General features: G+C 36.8%; 1 protein-coding gene across 1 annotated transcript in view; it reads left to right on the top strand.

The window, feature by feature from the left end:
- The window catches only part of LOC145683816 (rifampicin phosphotransferase-like), a 204,744-nt gene that overhangs the window by 115,645 nt on the left and 67,651 nt on the right, over positions 1 to 21,448 (top strand). Inside the window, exons 21-22 of the mRNA XM_081755413.1 lie at positions 3,689 to 3,773; positions 20,563 to 20,651. Coding sequence (XP_081611539.1) covers positions 3,689 to 3,773; positions 20,563 to 20,651 — 174 coding nt within the window. The remainder of the gene's footprint in view (positions 1 to 3,688; positions 3,774 to 20,562; positions 20,652 to 21,448) is intronic.

Raw genomic sequence — 21,448 nt, 5'->3', positions numbered from 1 at the left:
CAATTTCCAAAATTTAAGGGGTGGGCCAAGGTGCGTCTCCCAAATTTTTCAAGGGGTGCACAAATATACCCATATCTTATGAAAGGGAATGGACCCCTATACATGACCATATAACCATATAAGGTAATAACACCTCATCAAAGGGGATAAATTGATCCAAAAACCAAACACGTGGTATAACGTATTGCTTACGTTTATATTTTTGGCAATTTTGTACCACTAGAAGGAAATGAGGTGGACCACCCAAATTTATCATAATAGATATTAGGGTCCTGTACTATAATACCCAATGTTTAAATTGGTCAATTTCCAAAATTTAAGGGGTGGGCCAAGGTACCCCTCCCAAATTTTTCAAGGGGTGCAATAATATACACATGTCTTATGAAAGGTAATGGACCCCTGTATACGCCCATATAACCATATAAGGTAATAGAACCTCATCCAAGAGGTTAAATTGAGCCAAAAGACCAAACACGTGGTATAACGTAATGCTTACGTTTATATTTTGGCAATTTTGTACCCCTAGAAGGGAACGAGGTGGACCACCCAAATTTATCATAATAGATATTAGGGTCCAGTACTATAATACCCAATGTTTAAATTGGTCAATTTCCAAAATTTAAGGGGTGGGCCAAAGTACCCCTCCCAAATTTTTAAAGGGGTGCATTAATATACCCACATCTTATGAAAGGGAATGGACCCCTATACATGACCATATAACCATATAAGGTAATAACACCTCATCAAAGGGGATAAATTGAGCCAAAAACCAAACACGTGGTACTACGTATTGCTTACGTTTATATTTTTGGCAATTTTGTACTCCTAGAAGGAAATGAGGTGGACCACCCAAATTTATCATAATACATATTAGGGTCCGGTACTATAATACCAAATGTTTAAATTGGGCAATTTCCAAAATTTAAGGGGTGGGCCAACGTACCCCCTCCCAAATTTTTCAAGGGGTGCATTAATATACCCATATGTTATGAAAGCTAATGGACCCCTGCATACGCCCATATAACTATATAGGGTAATAATACCTCATCCAAGGGGATAAATTAGGTCAAAAACCCCCGAAAATTCAATTTTTGGCAATTTTTTACCCATAAAAGGGAACGACATAGACACCCAATACTGATAGAGGTACATACTATGGTCCTAGGCTACCACACCCAATTTTTAGATTTGGCAATTTCCAAAATTTAAGGGGGGTGGTCCTATGTACCCCTGCCAAAATTTAGGGGGTGGGCCAAGGTACCCCTGCCAAAATTTAGAGGGGGTGGTCCTAGGTACCCCTAGGTCATTGACCCCGGGCCAAGGTCATTGACCTTTGACCTATGACGTCACAAAAATTTTTGCTGACTCGGCTCAATATACGGGGGGGACTACTACTGGCACATCACATGGTGTTGTCGTGGTGACCCACAAGGCCCTCCTTTAAGGGGGCTCAGGGGCCAACTTCAAATTTTCAAATGGGAACATGTATTGAATCATACCTCATTCAATAGTCCTTGAAATACGAAACCAGTTTTGTAGGAAACAATTTTCGATTTGGGGCACCGTTTTCAAAATGGCCGCAAAAAGTCCTGGATCAGTTTGAAGTTGACACCTGGGCCCCCTTCACGGAGTTTCCTGAGGGTCACCACAACAACACCACTTGATATGCTTTATCATCGTTTCTATCTCAGTTTTTGTTTCATCTCTCTATTCTCAGCCGTTTCTGATTTAGGCCTATAAGCACTGGACGTTTTATCTGATACAGGACATTTTTTGCGGCCATTTTGAAAACGGTGGCCCAGATCGAAAATTGTTTCCTACAAAACTGGTTTCGTTTTTCAAGTACTATTGAATGAGGTATGATTCAATACATGTTCCCATTTGAAAATTTGAAGTTGGCCCCTGGGCCCCCTTGAAGGAGGGCCCTTTGGGTCACCACAACAACACCATGTGATGCGCCCTATGACATTTTTCTATCTCAGTTTTTGTGTATCTTTTTATTCTCAGCCATTTTGGATTTATAAGCACTGGATGTTTTATCTGAAACACCCTGTATATATACGTATATATATGAAATTATTCGTGATACTTCCTCTCTCTCTCTCTCTCTCTCTCTCTCTCTATATATATATATATATATATATATATATATATATATATATATATATATATATATATATATATATATGAAAATGAAATGAAAATCTTAAAAGTTTTACGTCCCACGATTATGCCGGTTAGGCTAAAGGAGGCGGTGATGACGAGAGATGAATGAAATGGTGGAATGAAGAAAGTAGGAGGAAACGGGAAAACCCCGGGCAAATCCACGCGCACGGTGTTTGTCCACCACAAAGTCCACACAGCGCGAGCTGGGATCGAACCAGGGACCCCAATCACCGGAGGTGAACGCTTTACCACGGAGCCTCGCGTCCCCATTATATATATATATATATATATATATATATATATATATATATATATATATATATATATATATATATAGAGAGAGAGAGAGAGAGAGAGAGAGAGAGAGAGAGAGAGAGAGAGGAAGTATCGCGAATAATTTTTAGCGATTTTCAAACCAAATTGGAGCCACTACTATTTGGTTTAAGACACGGGCGTCTCTGGCGGGGGGGACGAGGGGGACGCGTCCCCCCAATATTTTGAAGTACAAAATATTCAATATTTTATGCTAATTTAATTTATTTACTAAAGACAGAATAAAATATAAATAACTATATTTATTTTTAATATAATATTCAGGCTATGAAATTATTATTAGAGAGTTCTTGATATACCTTAGGAGGTCCGTGAAGGTAAGCAGAGGGATGAAAATGGAATCGAAGATAATAAACAGGTTGGGCTAGGTAGTACCATTTAAATCACTTTCTTTGATGCCCCCCCCCCCCATTTTACATGTCAGAGACGCCAGTGGTTTAAGGAAATGCAAAAATTATACCACGGGCCAAAAATAAGACAGTTTTTCTCAGAAGAAGATACATTTCGCCTTCTGTTTATATTTTTTCTCGGGATACCGGACAGTTTAGTTTAGTTTCATCCTTTCTGTACGAAGTTGCAGAAGACCAAGTACATAAGACACGTAAGAAAATAATACATCAAATTACAGACAAAGATAATAATAATAATAATAATAATAATAATAATAATAATAATAATAATAATAATAATAATAATAATAATAATAATAATAATAATAATAAAAGTAGCTTTCTTTGAAAACAAAAGAAATAATCCCATCAGAAACTGGACGTCTGATCACTCTAGACTAGTGGGGCCTCTCAAGAAATTACGGAATATTCTTTCTAGCTCGACATTTTGAAGAAATTCTCTTTGCAAAAGTAGAAAATCAATCTCAATACTCGTAACCCTGTAAGAGAATTGACGATTTCGCAGTCAAATCGAAATTTGAGATGCACATAGCAATACTTTTTTTTTTTTTTTTTTACAGAAGTAGTATTTGCAGAAAAAAGTTGACAAATTTAATTTAATACATTTAAATATTTTAAAGAAATAATAAAATTATTGGATTAGAAATTTTTAGAATATATTTAAAACAGTTTAACTCGATGCTAAAAACAGGTTCTTTCCTTTTGTAATTCTCTCCAAGAGATTATTGAAGAGATTGTGTTGCAACATATCTGTACTGTATTATTCTATTTTCTTGTAGGGTATGGAGGACCATGTCCAAATGTCCGGAGTAAGTGTTTCAACTCAAATAGTTGCGATGTCCGTCCTGACCGAAGGATCAGAAGGTAGGTCCTTAGTAGCGTTGTTAGATTTGTACTTAAAAAGATGGAAATATTAGAGTTCCATTTTTCCTGGTGAAATTTTCCTTTACCACTAATTTCTTAAATTTATTTATTATTTATTTAAGAATCACCACATACAGCTCAGAGACCATTTTATGCTGGATATCTAACAACAACAATAACAATGGAAAGGATTTGGGAAGTTATCAGACAGGGCCTGTTGGTAGGTACCATCCCGGCATTTGCCTGGTAGGACTGAGGAAAGCCCTGGGAAACCCCAGTCAGGATGGGTGGCACCGGGAATCGAACCCGCGACCTCCCGAAGGCGAAGCGAACGCTCTACCACTTGAGCCTGGTTTTGAACTAATGATTCTTACCGAAATTATGACTTCTACTTTGTGGATTATCTTGGATCGGTATGATCGCTTATTGTAGCCGTTACATAAACGTGCTTTGAATGAGTCATGATTACTACCAACAGAGCCGAAGACTGAAATACTATGAATCGGAGTGATTGTAGAGGAGACAATTATTTTCGAGAATTGTTTTGCTGCTTGGTCAAGTTGCTCAAGATAGTAAATAAAGTTCACTGTTAGCACCAGTATTTGGTTAACGTATTTTTTATTGGGTTGCCTTGAATTTGAGTTTAGCGTCTCGTTCAGTAGCGAGACTATAAGAGACTTGGGCCTACAGCTTAATGTGGGATTCCAAACTACATGGGCTCATAGCGGGAATTGAGCCCGTGTCTCCCACTTCATAATGATATTTTGAAACCCCTGTCTGTCAGCAGTTTTCCATCTCGGGTATGGATTGTCCTTCTTCCGTCGTCCCCCAACCGCAAATAATGCAAAGTATGAAGACTAGACTAGGCTCCACGAACTGAATATCTGTTAGCGTCGAATTATATCAAGGATCTTCCTTGAGCCTATAAATATTCAATAGTTATATGCATGTCCTATCTAAAAGTATTAAAGACGCATCATCTACGTGTATACAATATGCAGATGATATTGTGTTAAGTAATTCCAAGAGAGAAAAGTCAGAAGTGTGGAGAGGATCTTTGGAAAAGAAAGGATCAAAAATCAGTCGGAAGAAAACAGATGATGTGAACTTCGGAGGAGATGAACAGGAAACCGTACGAATTGAAGGACAGGGTCTAGTGCAAGTAAATAAATTTAAGTAACTAGGTTCCACTGTGAATAAGGATGAGAGTTTAGATAAGGAATTGGTGCACAGGATTAATGTGGAATGGGTGAACTGGAAGAAGAGCTCAGCTATTCTTTGTGATAAAGGGATAAGAATCAGGGTTAAAGACAGAGCTTACAAGATCGTAGTGAGACCTCCAATGCTCTACAGAACAGAAATTTTAGGGATCAAGAAGGCGCAAGACAAAACAATAGAAATGGCCGAAATGAAAATGTTCAGATGTCGAAGCAAGTACAAGAGAAAAGATTACAGTGATGTGGTCGTGTTATGAGAAATATTTTCAACAAAGTATAGGGAAGGGTTCGGCGGTGATCGTGGAAGTGACATCATCCCTTACTGTGATGTGAAGGAAGAGGAAGGGTAAAAATTTCACACTTTACACTGCTTACACATATTTACATTTAACCATAAATACATCCTCATACACCCACAAATATTCTACACACTTTCATTTTATCGGATCTCCTTCTCGATTCTGACAATTATACATGCTTATTGTGACAATTCTTTCAATTTGATTTTGGCATTGTATATACCCAATTATGACTTTGTAGAAATATAATATACTATCTTTTAATTATTATAATATACATTACGACTTGTAAGTCGGCCAAAAATGCGAATGGCGTCGTCCGCAATTTGTTAATTTTTTATTCAATTTATAAAGGTAACCACCACATTTCTGCCGCTTGTTCACTCACCACCTTCGAATATCGATATGTCACCTAAGACGTACCTGGAAGATCAAAAATCGTCCCCATCAGAATCGACAACCTTCTGCTACAGGGAGTAATCTACACCCCCCCAACACCCCCCTAACACCCCTCCAAATTCTTTACACACACCCCTGGTTGGAAAAGGAATACTCCCCCAAATCCAATTGTATCAATCAGTATCATATAGGTTATTTATTACATCAAGTTAAAAACGGTTTAGCATTTAGGAAAGAAGGCAATATTCTTATTTATTTATTTCACTTCAAAATACGAAGCGACCTCGTTCTCATGTACGGCTTCAAATACCACATGACCTCTTTGTTTCGGACGGTGTTTCGATCGAAAGAATTGATAAAACAGACATGCTCATACATACCCTCCTGGGCGGGATACGGACAAAATCTCGCCGGGTCAAAACCTCGCGTGGACAAAACCTTGCCGCCCAAAACCTCGCGTGGACAAAACCTCGCCGCCCAAAATCTTACGTGACGAAAACCTCACCACCCAAAACCCCGTGAGCCAAAATCTCGCCTGGTCAAAACCTCGCCGTCCAAAACCTCGCGGACTAAAATCTCGCTTGGCCAAAAATTTGCGGAATGAAACCTTTCCTTTAAATTTACCCAATGAGTTTCTTAATATGCAATTCCATATTACAATAATAATAATAATAATAATAATAATAATAATAATAATAATAATAATAATAATAATAATAATAATAATAATAATAATAATAATAATATACAAAACATCGTATGTGGGGGCTTTCTTGGGATATTCCCGTTTTTTCCTACTTTCTTCATTTCATCATTTCCTTCATCCTGATAATCTACGCCACCTTTCACCTACAGGACATAATCGAGGGACGTAAAAACTTACATATTATTTCATACTTCCATAAATATTATTCGATTTGGTTAGAATTTCCCAAGGTCACCGTCAAAGTGAAATAAAAACCATCCCAGGCTCAAACTCCATCTATATTGAAAATTTGATCGAGACAGGTCGGGTGGTTCAAGAGTTATTAAGTCACAAACGGAGCTAATTTAATTTTTATGTATTTCTATATGTTTCCCCCTTTCCCTCCGCCTTCCCGTCAAAGTGAAATGATAAAAATCATTACAGGCGGTAACCTGACCTGTCTAACAAATTCGATGGAGATTGGTCTCTTGGTTCAAGAGTTATTAAGTTTTATTTATTTTTATATATTTCCCCCTCCACTTCATTATGCCGTGAAAGTGAAATTACAAAAGACATCCCAGGCCCGAGCCTCATCTATGTTGAAGATTTGATCGAGATCGGTCGGGTGGCTCAAGAGGTATGATGTCACAAACATAGTAATTTTCACTTTATATATACAGATTTTCAAAGCACATGTTAGAATATTTTCTTGTCATTATTTTAATGCAATTATGTGTTATTACAAAATGTATACATATAGCAATATATAGAGCATTCTACGTCGAATAAATCATCGTGACGAGGTTTTATACTGACGATATTTCTTCCCAGGCAAGATTACATCCCGCGTAGTTTAGACCAGGCGAAATTCTGCGTTCAGAGATCAGGAACGCGAGGTTTTGGCAGGCGAGATTTTGGGACGCGAGGTTTTGGCAAGGCAAGGTTTCGGCCTGGCGAGATTTTGGGCCGCGAGGTTTTAGGCGGCGAGGTTTTGTCCAGGCGAGGTTTTGTCCAGGCGAGGTTTTGGTCTGCGAGGTTGTCGCCTCGAGGTTCTGACCGCGAGGTTTTGTACCCAAACCTCTTACGCTCCGCGGTCGTTTCCGAGAAAAGAGATTGATGGATAGATGCAGATGCCTGAAATTGGCAAAGTCTTGAGCGGTCATTCACCTACCTCCTCCTCAATAAGGAAAAATATGACAATATAGTAATAAGCATATACCAGATTCAGTTGGTAAGTGCTACTCTGCAACAGGCTCGCAAACAGAGGGGGTTAGGGAGGGCCTAGCCTTCCCTTAATTTTTCATGTCCCCTCCAGACCTCAATACAAAATGCACAATTTAGATATTTGTATGATAATTTTTAATTACTTAGCCCCTCCTAACATATTCATGGCCCCCCCAAAGCTCTGTGGCTGTTTTCGAGCTTGCTCTGCAATTGGTGTATCAACGGACGGACGTTTGAAGGGTGGAGTCAAAACGTTTTTAGAAATGAAGAGATCGATCGAAATAAGAATTATATATATTTTAGACTGAGTCTAGTGTTATGCAAGAACGTATTTGGGGCTAGCTTAATTTTTTGTAAAGTATATTTTTATTCACGTAAATTCATTGAGTGGAACAGGACTCATAGCGAGTAGCTTTTTTAAAAACTAAATTTTTTTTTTTTCAAAGTTGGTCACTAAAAGTTACTTTTTTGAGAGATAAAGTGACTTTTTCGTGTGACTTATGTTTTGCATTGGCAGTTTTCTAAGAAAAATATAAAAACAAATAATAAAAAAAGAAATTTGTTACTCATTAATCTTCTGAAAGCTTCAATACTTGCTGCCACATGTGAATCAGTCAGCTTTATTCTCACTTCAGCTTTTGTTCTTTCTAAAGCACAGTGGACGGTTGGTGGATGCTTAAGCTCTCAAGGTGGGGTTGAGAACCCTTCTGTGTCTAGTCTTTCTTCTATCATAATAATCTTTTAGTTTTCTCTCGTAATAGTTAACGCTCCGTTCAACATTGTGTGTGTGTGTCTGTGTGGTTCATCATGTTCGTCTTGTGTTATGCTTTTTGTATGTTCTTGTTACGAGTAGGTGATGAATTTGAATATTTCACGTTTTTGAGAACTCTTAATGCGAAGTTAAATATAATGTCTGGGATGAAGAAATTCAGAAATAGGCCAGAACTGGTTCCACTCAGAAGCTTTTTTATATCTGCTACTTCTGCTTACCGTAACTCAAAGCTTACTTTGAAAACCTAAGAAAGGGGGAAGCTCAAAAAGAAGTAAAGATGAAACAAAACAAAGAGAGAGGTGATGGGGAAACCGACAAAGGAAAAAAAGGGCATGATGAGATTTTGGTCACTTTTACCTGTGCTTTTGACTATTTTTGGTCACTTTTCAACTATTTACAAGAGACAAGACCACCATGAGCCCCGGGATTATTAAAATTAGGGTATATTAAAGAAGACAAAACAGAAAGATACGAAATATTTGTAAATTGAAAAACTGCATTTCTGGAAAACAACTAAATCAATGAATAATTTTCTTATTACAGATATTCAGAGCCAATAACGTAGCCAGGAAGGGGCAGGGACGTAGATTAAGAGATCAAATAATATTACAACAATTAACGTTAACAACAGGGTTAGAATATTAAAATAATGAAATTGGAACTATGTACAGTATAAATTACTAAACGAATATAATTTCAGCATGGGACGAGTGAATTTTTTCCCAAGTAATATTTTGGAAAAAAAAATCACCCACTAAAACTTGCTGGGGGTGAATAAATTGAAATAATAGCAGAATTTTGCAAAATAATTACAATAATTCGCATGTAATCAATTCACGTGTAATTACGGGGTAAAATAGTGGAGGTTAATTCCTAATACAGTGAAACCTCTCTTAACGGGCATGTCTCAATGGTGGACATCTTCATAAGAGAACAAACTTTCTTATTCTTCCATTCCATAAATATGTGTGGTGTGGTGTTATGCGAGAGAATCCTTCCTTTTAGGGACCCCTCTCATTTACGGACAAATAATCGTGTTCCACCGATGTCCGTTTTTAGAGGATTCACTGTATTACTTAGTTTCATAATAATAATAAATGCTCAAATGTGTGAACTTACTTTATTGAACCTACCACTGCGAAGAGCTGATATAATAATAATAATAATAATAATAATAATTATTATTATTATTATTATTATTAGTAGTAGTAGTAGTAGTAGTAGTAGTAGTAGTAGTAGTAGTAGTAGTAGTAGTAGTAGTAGTATTGCAATAGTTGCGTAACAAAATATACTGTTTTCTTGTTTGAGTTAGTTTTAAAATTATATCAATATTCTGAGAGCACCCCCCCCTTTTATTTTGAACACACCCCCAAGTAAAAATTTCTGGCGTACATACTGTTCTGCTAACGTTCTGGAAGACCATGGATTCCATCGCTTGGTGGACCGTGAAACAAATAAGGTATCAAGTGCGTTTTGCAATTCTATTAGGGATTTGAGTGGTGTCCTCTAAGGTGATTGTCCAGGAAATATAACGGTGATAATCGGATGGTGCAATGCCCAGGGAGTATGTCGGATGCAATAGTGTTTACCATCCAAGGTGTAGACTGGTGTCCCGGGTCATCCTAGCCACGTGGATTTTAGCGTTGTCCTGTAACAGGAGACCCCCTTTGCGATTCAGAAGTACTGGCTCCAGAGTTTTGAGATTTTCTTGAACATGGTTTAACTGCTAAGATTAAACAGTTGCATTGATGCTCTGACCAGGTGGTAGCAGTTTCCGAGCAGTTCATCAAACACGCAGGAGGATCTCCTTCTGGTGCAATGCTGGTTTCGGCTGTTTTCGAACCGGTTCATGGGATGCTAACCAATGATGACCCCCTCGTGGAGCTTCGTACAGGACACACTTCTCATCACATGTCAACACCCTGTCCAGAAATGGCTCCTTCCTCAGACGAGACAGCAAAGAAACACTGGTGTCTGCTCGCGTTGTCTTCTGACCCGAAGTCAAATCATCCATCGACCAAACTTGTAGTGCTTTCCAAGTTGATGGAGGTGCTGCTGAATGATTTATCCACTGACACTGAACTTTAGTCCCAGTTCCTCACATATCTGGCCACTGTTTGCCTCAATTGTTGCCTGAAGATCTTCATTTTTTTAGATGTGTTCGTCTTCTGGCATGTGGTCGTCTTTAAGTATTTCGTCACCGTCCTTAAGTATGTTAAACTACTGCTGCAGTGTCCGCGTGGTCACGACACCGTCACCAATGGCATATCTTCCGCCCAGCTGCAACGGTGTTTGACTCTAGTTTGAAATCGTACAGCATACACACCCTTATGACGTTCTCTGGAGATCCCGTGTTCACTCTGTCCTTACATAAGTTGACGGTGTAACTGAACTGCCACAACCAGGTAGTATGTTGGATATACCCACAGCAATAACTAACCTTTTCCTTATCTCCATTCTCATTCAACTCATGGTGTGAGGCATTGGCGTCTCTGGCATGTAAAATTTGGGGGGGACATCAAAGGAAATGATCTAACTGCTAGTATCTCAGCGGAATTTTAAATTATGTCACTTCAAAATATTGGGGGGGACGCGTCCCCCCCGTCCCCCCCGCCAGAGAGGCCCATGGTGTGAGGACCAATTGAACACAGACCTCCACAAAAGGCGACAGAAGTTTCTCGGTTACCTTTATATTATACAAATATTTCAATTCCAGGGGCCGCGGTGGCTCAGTAGTGGAGCGGTCACCTCTGGTGCACGGGGCCCCTTGTTTGATCCCAGCTCGCGCCCAGTGACCTTTGTAGTGGACAAGCACCGTATGCGTGAGCTTCCTCGGGGTTCTGCCGTTTCCTCCCACTTTCTTCATTGCATTCATTTTTCATTATCACCGTCTCCTTTAGCCTAGCCGGCATAATCGTAGGACGTAAAACTCAAAGATTTCATTTGAATTCAATTCAATTCAATTTCAATATTAGTAATTCACTGAAACCACATTTTTTTAGCATACTTTGCCTAATAGCTGATGCACCTAATTTAAAAAACACTGATAATAATGAAGAAAACAAGACAAGAGTAGGGAAAATGGAAGTAGAAGACAAAAAAAGGAAGAGGAAGACCAAAAAGAAGATAGATTTGTGATTACGGATTTGAGAAAAGGAGGTGAATAGAAGATGACTTTTGGGAGCGTACAAGATGGAAACGAAAAATCTTTGAGTTTTACGTCCCACGGTTATGCCGGGTAGGCTAAAGGAGACGGTGATGATGAGAGATGAGTGAAATGGTGGAATGAAGAAAGTGGGAGGAAAAACGGGAGAGCCCTGAAAAAACCCACGAGCATGGCAAGATGGAAACGAATCATCAAAAGTATCGACCCCGTGTAAGCTTGAAAAGACACTAAAAGAAGATGAATTTTTAACTTAATAAATTCTCCTAATCTATAGTATTCTTCTTAACCTAGGTAGCTCTTAATTGGTATTGATAGCAGGGGCGGATCCAGGGGGGGCGATCGGGGCGATCGCCCCCCCCCCAGAAGAGGAAACTTTTTTATTTTATATATATAAATAAAACCCATCTCAAAGTTTGGAGCCCTTAAAAGTAGCAGTATGACAAGCCATCGCCCCCCCCAGAAGTCGGTCCTGGATCCGCCCCTGGTTGATAGGTGCACAAATTATCTGTTTTTATGCAAGTTTTAATAAATGATTTCACTCGTTCCTTTTTTTCAAAGAAAAATTATTAATACACTCTTGTTATTAGTCAACGGGTATCTCTATTACTATATTTTTATTAAATACTGCCCTTTAAGTGGTAGAAAATTACAGAGAAATTTTTGTAATATTATCTTAACTTTGGCAATATTTTGAAACAACTTTGGAGACTGTTGAGAGTGATTAACAACTCCTCAGATAGACGTTGTACTAGTTACCAAAGTTGGCCGATAGAGGACTTCAAACTATTGGACATATGCGACATCTGTGGTGGCTTGCAGAACTAAAACGTCAACTTTTTAATCGTATATCAGAAAGAGAAAATGATAGTGTGCGAAACCACTTTTCAAGACTTCAATTAAAGTTATTTTACATTCAGTGGAAGCTCTAGAAGTCTATAACAAGTACCCAGGGTTGCCAACCGTCCCGATTCTGTCGGGACTGTACCGATTTCTGACTGATTTGTCCCGGGTCACGACTAAACACTCGTCAGAACGCATATTGCCCCGATTTATCGATTTTCAAAGTTGATTAATATTTTACTGTGCCATTTTTTACAAATGAATAACTTATTCTTTTACAGTCACAGTTTTATATATAGAATCAATTTAACAAATTTCTGTTTTAATTTGACTCATGAAAAAATAGCAGCTAGTCTTTAATTTATAGTTTTTATTCCCAAAGGTAATAGCCAAGGAAGGTATTTGTTTAGTTGATAGTATGTTTCAGTCATTCTTTAAAGGAGTTCATTTGTGATTTAAAAAAAAAAAATATTCTATATAGTCTTCTTACGTTAAATTACGAGTACAATTGTTTTGGTTTGAATTTGTTGTATGATGACAGCCAAAAAATAAAACTTGATTTTAGTAATTCTTTTTGTCAGGGTCTATGCATTCATTTCTGGTTTAAAAAAAAAAAAAAACTATATAGTTTTCTCTCTAAACTTTGATTATATCAAGTAAATTGCAGTTGTTTTGGCTTGAATTTGTTGCATAGTGTTATATTGCTTATACCTAGTGATGAACAGTAGGTGAGAAAATTAGAAGAAAAAATGAGATGCTGCATTCATTCAGGTTTGTGTTATTCAGCTGATTATCTGCATTGTTTTCAACGATTCGCCGTACGCATAATCGTCTCCGGGGGAGGAGGAATGGGAAGGGGACTCCAACACCGATTTTCCCTTCCCAATTTTTTCTTAAGAAAAGTTGGCAACCCTACAAGTAACATCGGCAATGGCTTTGCATCGCTTCCCCCCGCCTCAAACTCATCCCCTGACTTTCGAATTTCCAGTGACGTTTTACTTTGAAGGCATTCTTTAAATTTTACTATTATGTACAAATATTGCAGAAAAAAAATTGACATTCTACAGGGTGTCCAATATACAACGCAACCCGGAGTTTGGGTTAGTAGAACTTTTGAACCTGAAGCGATACACAAATAATGGTTATACCAAAATGAAACCTTATTCAATCATATGTTTTTAAACTAGAAAGCAATGATTGAACTACACTAGGAACCATACAGTGTTGCCATATGTAACCGAAGGTGTAAATCAATTGTTTTGTAAAACATGTAAATTGACTCATAACTCATACGTATGGATGTTCTGTCGTTAATTTTCAGTTTGTTTAGTTGGAGCAGCTTGTAAACTATGAAACAGAAAAAGAATTTTTCATTTCCACCGACAACTAATCGGGTGAGGCCTCTGTAAGTGCTTCATTGTTTTCAGGAATTGCATAATGGAGACACATCCTTAACACACCTTTTGATGCACTGAAACATCAGAAGGGTTGCCAATTCAGAGTGGTAAATTATGAAAACTACGATTTCCCTAGTTCCTCCTTACAGAGGCCTCATCCGATTAGTTGTCGGTAGAAATGAAAAATTCTTTTTTCTTCTCCATAGTTTACAAGCTACTCCAACTAAACAAACTGAAAATTAACAACAGAACATCCATACGTATGAGTTATGAGTCAATTTACATGTTTTGACAAAAAAATTGATTTACACCTTCGGTTACATCTGGCAACAGTGTGTAGTTCCTAGTGTACTTCAATCGTTGCTTCCTAGTTTAAAAATATATGCATAAACAAGGCTTCATTTTGGTATAACTATTATTTGTGTATCACTTCAGGTTCAAAAGTTCTACTATCCCAAACTCCGGGTTGCGTTGTATATTGGACACCCTGTATAATCATATACCCAAAATATATGTCTTACATACAGAATTATTAAGCTTCACTTTACATATTTAATAAAGCACAAAGAGTGAAATTTATTCAAGAAGTAAAAAATGATATTGCCAATGCTACTAATCTACAGGGTGCCCAAAAGTAGCTATACAGTATCGTATTGATTAGTTCGTTGCATTTTTTTATCATTTCTTATTGTTATCCATCAGGTAGATTTAGTTTCTTTATTTTTGTTCTTCAACTTCATTGCCATTCAAGCATCGCGGAAGTATTGCAGTAAACTGTCGCAGAAGTATAGGATTCATCGTTTATGCTGAGATCAGTGTCTGTACGGATGTCAGGAAGGTTTACTATGATTGTTTTCAAGCATTGAAAAGTTTTAAAGAAAGCTTATAACCGAAATTTACACATTTATTGATGAGAACTATTTTGGGCGGAATTTCAAGGTTACCATATCTGATATGAGAGAATTGTCTAAAGGAAAAAAATAATTCAACAAGAAAGTTAACGTTCTGTACGAATTCTGCAAGAAGAACAGTAAGAAATTTGTAGTATCTTTTGTGTGAATACGTCACCTATGAGAATGTGGTAGAATTTTCCTAACAAATGACAAAACAAGAGGAAGTACCGATAACGATATTTAATGCAAAGTGGAAACACTACAGGACGAGTTCGACTGACAGACGAATGGCCACACCTACACTACCCTTCTCTCCGCTCCCAGAACACTGAAATCTGACATGCTCGAGAAGTAGTGAGGGCTCTTAATGATTTTTTTCTTTTACTTCAAGCTCCGAACAGCTGAAGCAAATAAACCCATAAATTAGAATGCTATACTTGATCAATACAGCGGTTTATACCTACTTTTGGGCCATCCTGTATTTTCTTCAGTTGAATTTTCTCAATCGATTCTATTTTAGGCAAAAGGCGGCGGATGATTTAATGAAAGTGAATTATGTAATAATTGGTGGAATGAGAATATAGGAGAATCCAGAGAAAACCCACAGACACGATGTCGTCCACCACAATGTCTCGTGGGCGGAAATCATGCCACAGACTTCTCGCGCAGTGCCGTGCCGTGGAAAATCAGCGCCCGGGGCGAGAGTATACGACGGCACCCCCATACATATATTCCAAGTAATTTTTCCTATCTTTTTTTCCTTTTTTCTCCCGATTTTTTCGCCCCCTTACTTAGGCGCCCGGGGCCGTCGCCCCACTCGCCCTCCCCACGACACGGCCCTGTTCTCGCGTCAGAGATAAGGGCTCTACCACTGAGTCACCGTGCACTCCTCTTAATCGAGTCCATAAGAATCATTCGGTTACGTATTCATTAACATAGATACTTAAAGAGTGTAATTTCAAACGGATACAAAGAACTAAGTATTAGCGAAGAGTTTACTTCATTTATCGTATACACTAAACTCTCGCTAATCCGACCATTTCTGGAACATATGGGTGCCGGATTAGCGGAAGTGATGGATTATTGAGTGTCTGACATTTATTTGATTTATTTATTTATCTTGTTTTTTTTTTTATTTATTTTGAAAACATAGGGGATATAGTGTACTGTACTTTATTAAATCGAAGAATATAATTTTAAAACATAGAGGATATACTTTATTAAATCCAAATATACATTAAGTTTCAAAGAAAACTTAGTCCTTGAGTACTATCACTCACTATGAAACATGTCTCTAATTTTTAACTGTCGCAATAATGATACACGACGGTGGCATGCTTTATCGCGCAACCAAACTGTAAAGAATGCTACAAGTTCGAATACGTACAGTATATAAAAGCATTGTTTAACTAAGCGTTGTTGCGCATGCGCACGATAATTCACTGTGCACGTGTTTTTGGTTGGATGTGCGCCTGATTTCTGAGAGGCCGGACAACTGAGGGCCGGATTAGCGACAGTCCAGTGTATTTATTTATTTATTTATATAAATAAAAGTGAAAATGACTATATTTGTGACGTAATAACTCTCGAACCATCCGACCAATCTCCATCAAATTTCCAACCATCCGACAAATCTCCAACATAGATGAGGTTCGGGTCTGGGATGTTTATTATTATTATTATTATTATTATTATTATTATTATTATTATTATTATTATTTTAACCTAGCAAAGCGGGTAATTGACGTTAGTTTACTTCTAAAACAGACACACGATAATATTGTCATGATGCATTGAAACAAGTATGTATTACATTTCGTATGTTTCTAAAGCAAATAAGTAATTCATTCGACCATTCATTTTCAGCACCAAGACATAAACGGACTATTTAACGTTAGACTCTGAATAATCACATGTGCTCCAATCGAGAATAGAACTCTGGTATTCTATGCCGAAGAAGAGTTTGCAAACCACTTACACACGAGGAAGTTTCAATATATGCATGAGTCCTGCACGTCTACCTGGGACCGAATTTACTAGCCATCGTGAGTTTTGTCCGCTTCAAACCTACCCTACATGATTTGACAGTTGACTTGTTGTAACTTTGAATTACAAGTGTAACTCGCGTGTTTGCTTTTACAGTAACATTTCAGTGATAAATCAATTTTAAAAGTAGTTCAAGAATATTATATTCCCCCTAAATATTTGCCAAAAAAAAAAGTTAGGTGAACGTACATCAGGTGTAATTGAATTCGGAAATCTTTAAGGGGGCGGACTACTAAATATTTTTCAAAAGCTAACAATTTTTCTTTTGCCAGTTTTTCGTAAGTGAAAAGAGATAATGATATTCTCAGTAATAGATAATGTTATTCTACACCCGAAAATATTAATCGGAAGAATTTTCAGTGTTGCCATTCATAGAAATTACAGTCTGACCAGAATTCGAATTACCCAAAAATCTAGGTTATAGCAGCGACTAGAAAAATGAACTCAACGGCAATTGATGACTTATCATGCTGTCTGTGTTCCTTGTTAATTACTTTTTAAATAATATTTGTATTTTAATTCTACTAATAATTAAAATTTATTTATTTTGTACTCTTTATTACAAAATAAATACAGATATTATTTAAAAAGTAATTAACAAGGAACACAGACAGCATGATAAGCCATCAATTGCCGTTGAGTTCATTTTTCTAGTCGCTGCCATAACCTAGATTTTGGGGTAATTCTGGTCACACTGTAATTTCTATGGATGGCAACACTGAAAATTCTTCCGATTCGTATTTTCGGGTGTAGAATAACAGTATCTATTACTGAGGTAACTTACACTTCATTATCTCTTTTCACTTACGAAAAACTGACAAGAGAAAAATTGTTCGCTTTTGAAAAATATTTAGTAAGTTCACTAAGAAAGTGTTCTTATTCTTTTCCTTCATAATAATTTGAATATGAGTATCGCAAACAAACAATTGTTAGAAACTCTACTATGCATTTTTCTCATCTCTGATAAAATATTTGTGTGTGTGTGTGTGCCAGAAACTGAACAAATCTATTCCACTTCACTCGGATTAAGTCAGCACAGCCACAGAGCTTAGGGTCCGCCCTATTTCCTGTTCTAACGCGATACCGTCTGCCGACCGAAACGGGTTATATTTTTCAGTCACGAAAAATGCGTAATTACAGTGAACGTAAAGGTAGGCGTTCTAGGGCTACTTTGTTAGGGAAGTGATCGCTACAGAGAGCCAAGCCAAAGGACGTGAACAGAGAATAATATCAATCATCATGACTTACACTATGTTGCCAAATCTCTCATAGACATCAATCAGGGTTGGAAACTCCATATTAAAATAACTATTTTTCTTACATCGTTACTCATTCGTACAGAGGAACATAAAAATACATATTTTTTCTTATTTTGCTTCGTATTAATTGGGAACTCACATCACTTTGTGAATACATTATAGCGCCGCCACTGCAAAAGATTAGACAAGAAAATTACATAACTGTTTATCAATGTTTCTCTCTGCTTCTAACGTAAATCGTTGTGGAAAAGAAAGAAAATGTTTGTATATGAATTATTCTTGTCTAAAGCAGCGGTCGAAATTTTACTAAATGCATCACTGGCGTAGAAGGATTTTGATTTAGATTAGGCCACGGACACCTGCAGGATTTTGTCCAAGGGAGCAAAACACCAATTCCAAGGGGAAAGGAAAAACCGACACATACACACAGTCGCAAATTCACACACATTTCGATGCATACATGTACATTATGGTGGGTTGAAAAAAATCGATTTTCGGTAATGAACAGTGCGGAAAAGCGGCAATTGGTAGCATTAACTTCTCACACACACACACACACAAAAAAAAAAAAACAACTTTTTTAGTGTTAGGTAGTAGGTGCTAAGTAAATTCATATTTGGATGATTTCAACTCGAAACAGTTGGGATTATGTGAAAGCTTTAATAAACATCTATAACTTATTGTCTAAATGGAATAAATTTTACGAAAGTAATCATAGAACATACTTTTAAGTCACAAAGGAGTAATTCACTCTTGGTTGTCTTAAATTTAAACCATTCTTGATTGATTTTAATTGGAAGCAAAAAGTTATTAAAGAGTAAATAGTGCAGCATGAAAGTCGGTAGCATAAAAATCGATTAATCGAATAATCTTTACATGTATGGTCTAAGCACTGAATACTATACTAAATTTCAAATATTTTTGACAGTTGCAGCATAAAATTGCAAAAAAATTTTCTGTTAAGTATTAACTATAAAATAAAACATTGTATGTATGAATTGCATTATATAAAAGCTAAGAAATTGGATTTTGATAATGGTGCATAATTGCAGAAATTCAATTTCTAGTATTTTCAAATGTTGTGCTCTATTTTTATAATTGTGGACAGCATAAAGTGGTTGAAACACCAGGCTTAATGAACACGGTTTAATTTCTGGTTGCTGATGCCTAACTGTTTCGCATTAGGCTCATAATAGATTATTTGGTATCTATACAAGATTGAGTGCAAGTATAAGCGTGCAGTAATTGACCATGTATTTTTTTTTTTTTTTTTTTTAATCTCACAATATATGTTATTATAAGGGGTTACTTTTGGGAGCAATACAGCAAATTTCTGTCTGTGAACCTTTACTCAAACGTAACGAACTCGAGTAATTTCTGAAGCGATTGATTTTACTAGTGATGAGAAGTCACCTATCACAAGAATATGCGGAAAAGATCATGGTCGAATTCAGCATAAGCTCCACATTCTATGGCAAACCCCACACTTACACATAGGAGATTATGCTGTGTTTGGTGGGATTGGAAGGGCATCGTGCATCAAAAGCTGCTGCCATTGGGCAGAAAAATAAACTCGGACCTGTACTGTCGACAATTAGCCTCAGAATATTAGCAATTCTAAATAAACGGCTGGAGATGGTCAAGAGGAAGATTGTTGTATACCATCCTGATAACGCCAGGCCACATACATATTTATAGATCCGTCAGAAACTGTGGGAACTTAGCTTATCGGTTTTTAATGCATTCACCATATAGCCTGGGCCTGGCACCGTCAAACTATCATTTGTTTCGATCTCTGCCGAACTTCCTGACTAATGTTAAGACAGTTTTAAAACACAACTGCAAAAACTACGTGTCTCTGTTTTAAGAACAGAAACCACAAATGTTTGTGGATACATGAATGGTGTTGCCAGAAAAATGCCTGAAGGTCATTGAATAAAATGGTGTGTGTGTGGGTGGGTGGGTGGGTGTGGGTGTGTGTGTGTGTGTGTGTGTGTGTGTGTGTGTGTGTGTGTGGTTTTAAGATGTTGTTATTCAAATCACAATTAATATATTCCCAATTTTGACCAACATAAGCTCAATACTCTTTCCGTAATTTATAGTATAAATAGGTTCTTCATAGTTTTGTTGATAGTTTCAAGTAGTGATGTCGAAATCGGTTTTTGAAAAAAGTGAAATTTCTTAAAACCGAAATGTCGGTTTTAAAAACTGCTTTTGTGGTTTCGGTTTTGAAAACCGGTTTTGCGGTTTTCAAAAACCGGTTTTCTCAAAAACCGAAAACTGCAAATGTCACAAAAATTCTACAGCACTAGTTTCAAGCCTGTCTTTGTATCAAGAATATAATGTTCGGAATTGTTAGTAGCAGATGTTTCTATGTAGACCACAAAAGGGATTCTTAAATGAAATCGAATTTTAGGTATTGATGTAACTCTATTATTCAATAAAAATAAGGGAAATACTCCTACATTCTCCTCTAGCTATATCCCTCGTTAAAATTTAAAGAAAAATATATTATTATTATTATTATTATTATTATTATTATTATTATTATTATTATTATTATTATTATTATTATTATTATTATTATTACAGAATGGTCTGACGATCACTATGCTGATGTGTCGCTTTTGTTTTCTTCATGCAATGACGTCATATCTGCAGATGTTCCATCTTCTCTGAAGGTATGTACGTTTTTTTAATGATTTATAGTGTTAAAGATCTGACTCTTTTAATAGATAGGATATCTCTAATGTATATACTATTTAAATTGAGGGAGCAGACTACTAAAAATGATACAAAAGCTAACCATTTTTCTTTTGCCCGTTTTTCGTAAGTGAAAAAAAGATAATGAAATGTAACTTACCACAATCATATACTGTATAATGTTATTCTACACCTGAAAATACGAATCGGAAGAATTTTCAGTATTGCAATCCGTAGAAAGTACAGTGTGGCCAGAATATGAATTACACAAAAATCTAGGTTAAGACAGCGACTAGAAAAATTAACTACTTTTTGAATAATATTTGTATTTATTCTGTAATAACAGAAAGTGTAACTTTAATACTAGTTTCTCCAGTTTAAGATTAATATTGTTTGGATCATGTTGTCCAATGAGCATCATATTCCATCAAATACATTATAACGCGTTGGATATATAATGCATTATTTCACTACAAACTGCATATGAGAATAAAGAAAACGCACTGATCGTATGAGAGTTACAAAATGGTTGAAATAAACTGAAAATATCTCACTTTAGAAACAATTTAAATCTGTTTGTAAATATTTGTCTACATTCATGGTCCTACCAGGCCCGTATCCACAGGGGATCTAGGGGGATCGGTCCCTCCAAAGTTTTTATTGCCCCCCCCCTAAAATTTTCACGGTTGGCTTGCAAATGAACTATGATATGGTGATAAACTATAATATACTGTAGTTAGATCCCCCCCCTACATGTTTGGGCTGGCTACCGACC

This window comes from Thermobia domestica, chromosome 1, assembly GCF_964235325.1.
Source record: "Thermobia domestica chromosome 1, izTheDome1.hap1.1, whole genome shotgun sequence".
Lineage (NCBI taxonomy): Eukaryota > Metazoa > Arthropoda > Insecta > Zygentoma > Lepismatidae > Thermobia > Thermobia domestica.
Note: the sequence above shows the minus strand (reverse complement) of the source record. Positions and strands in the feature narration are given on the sequence as shown.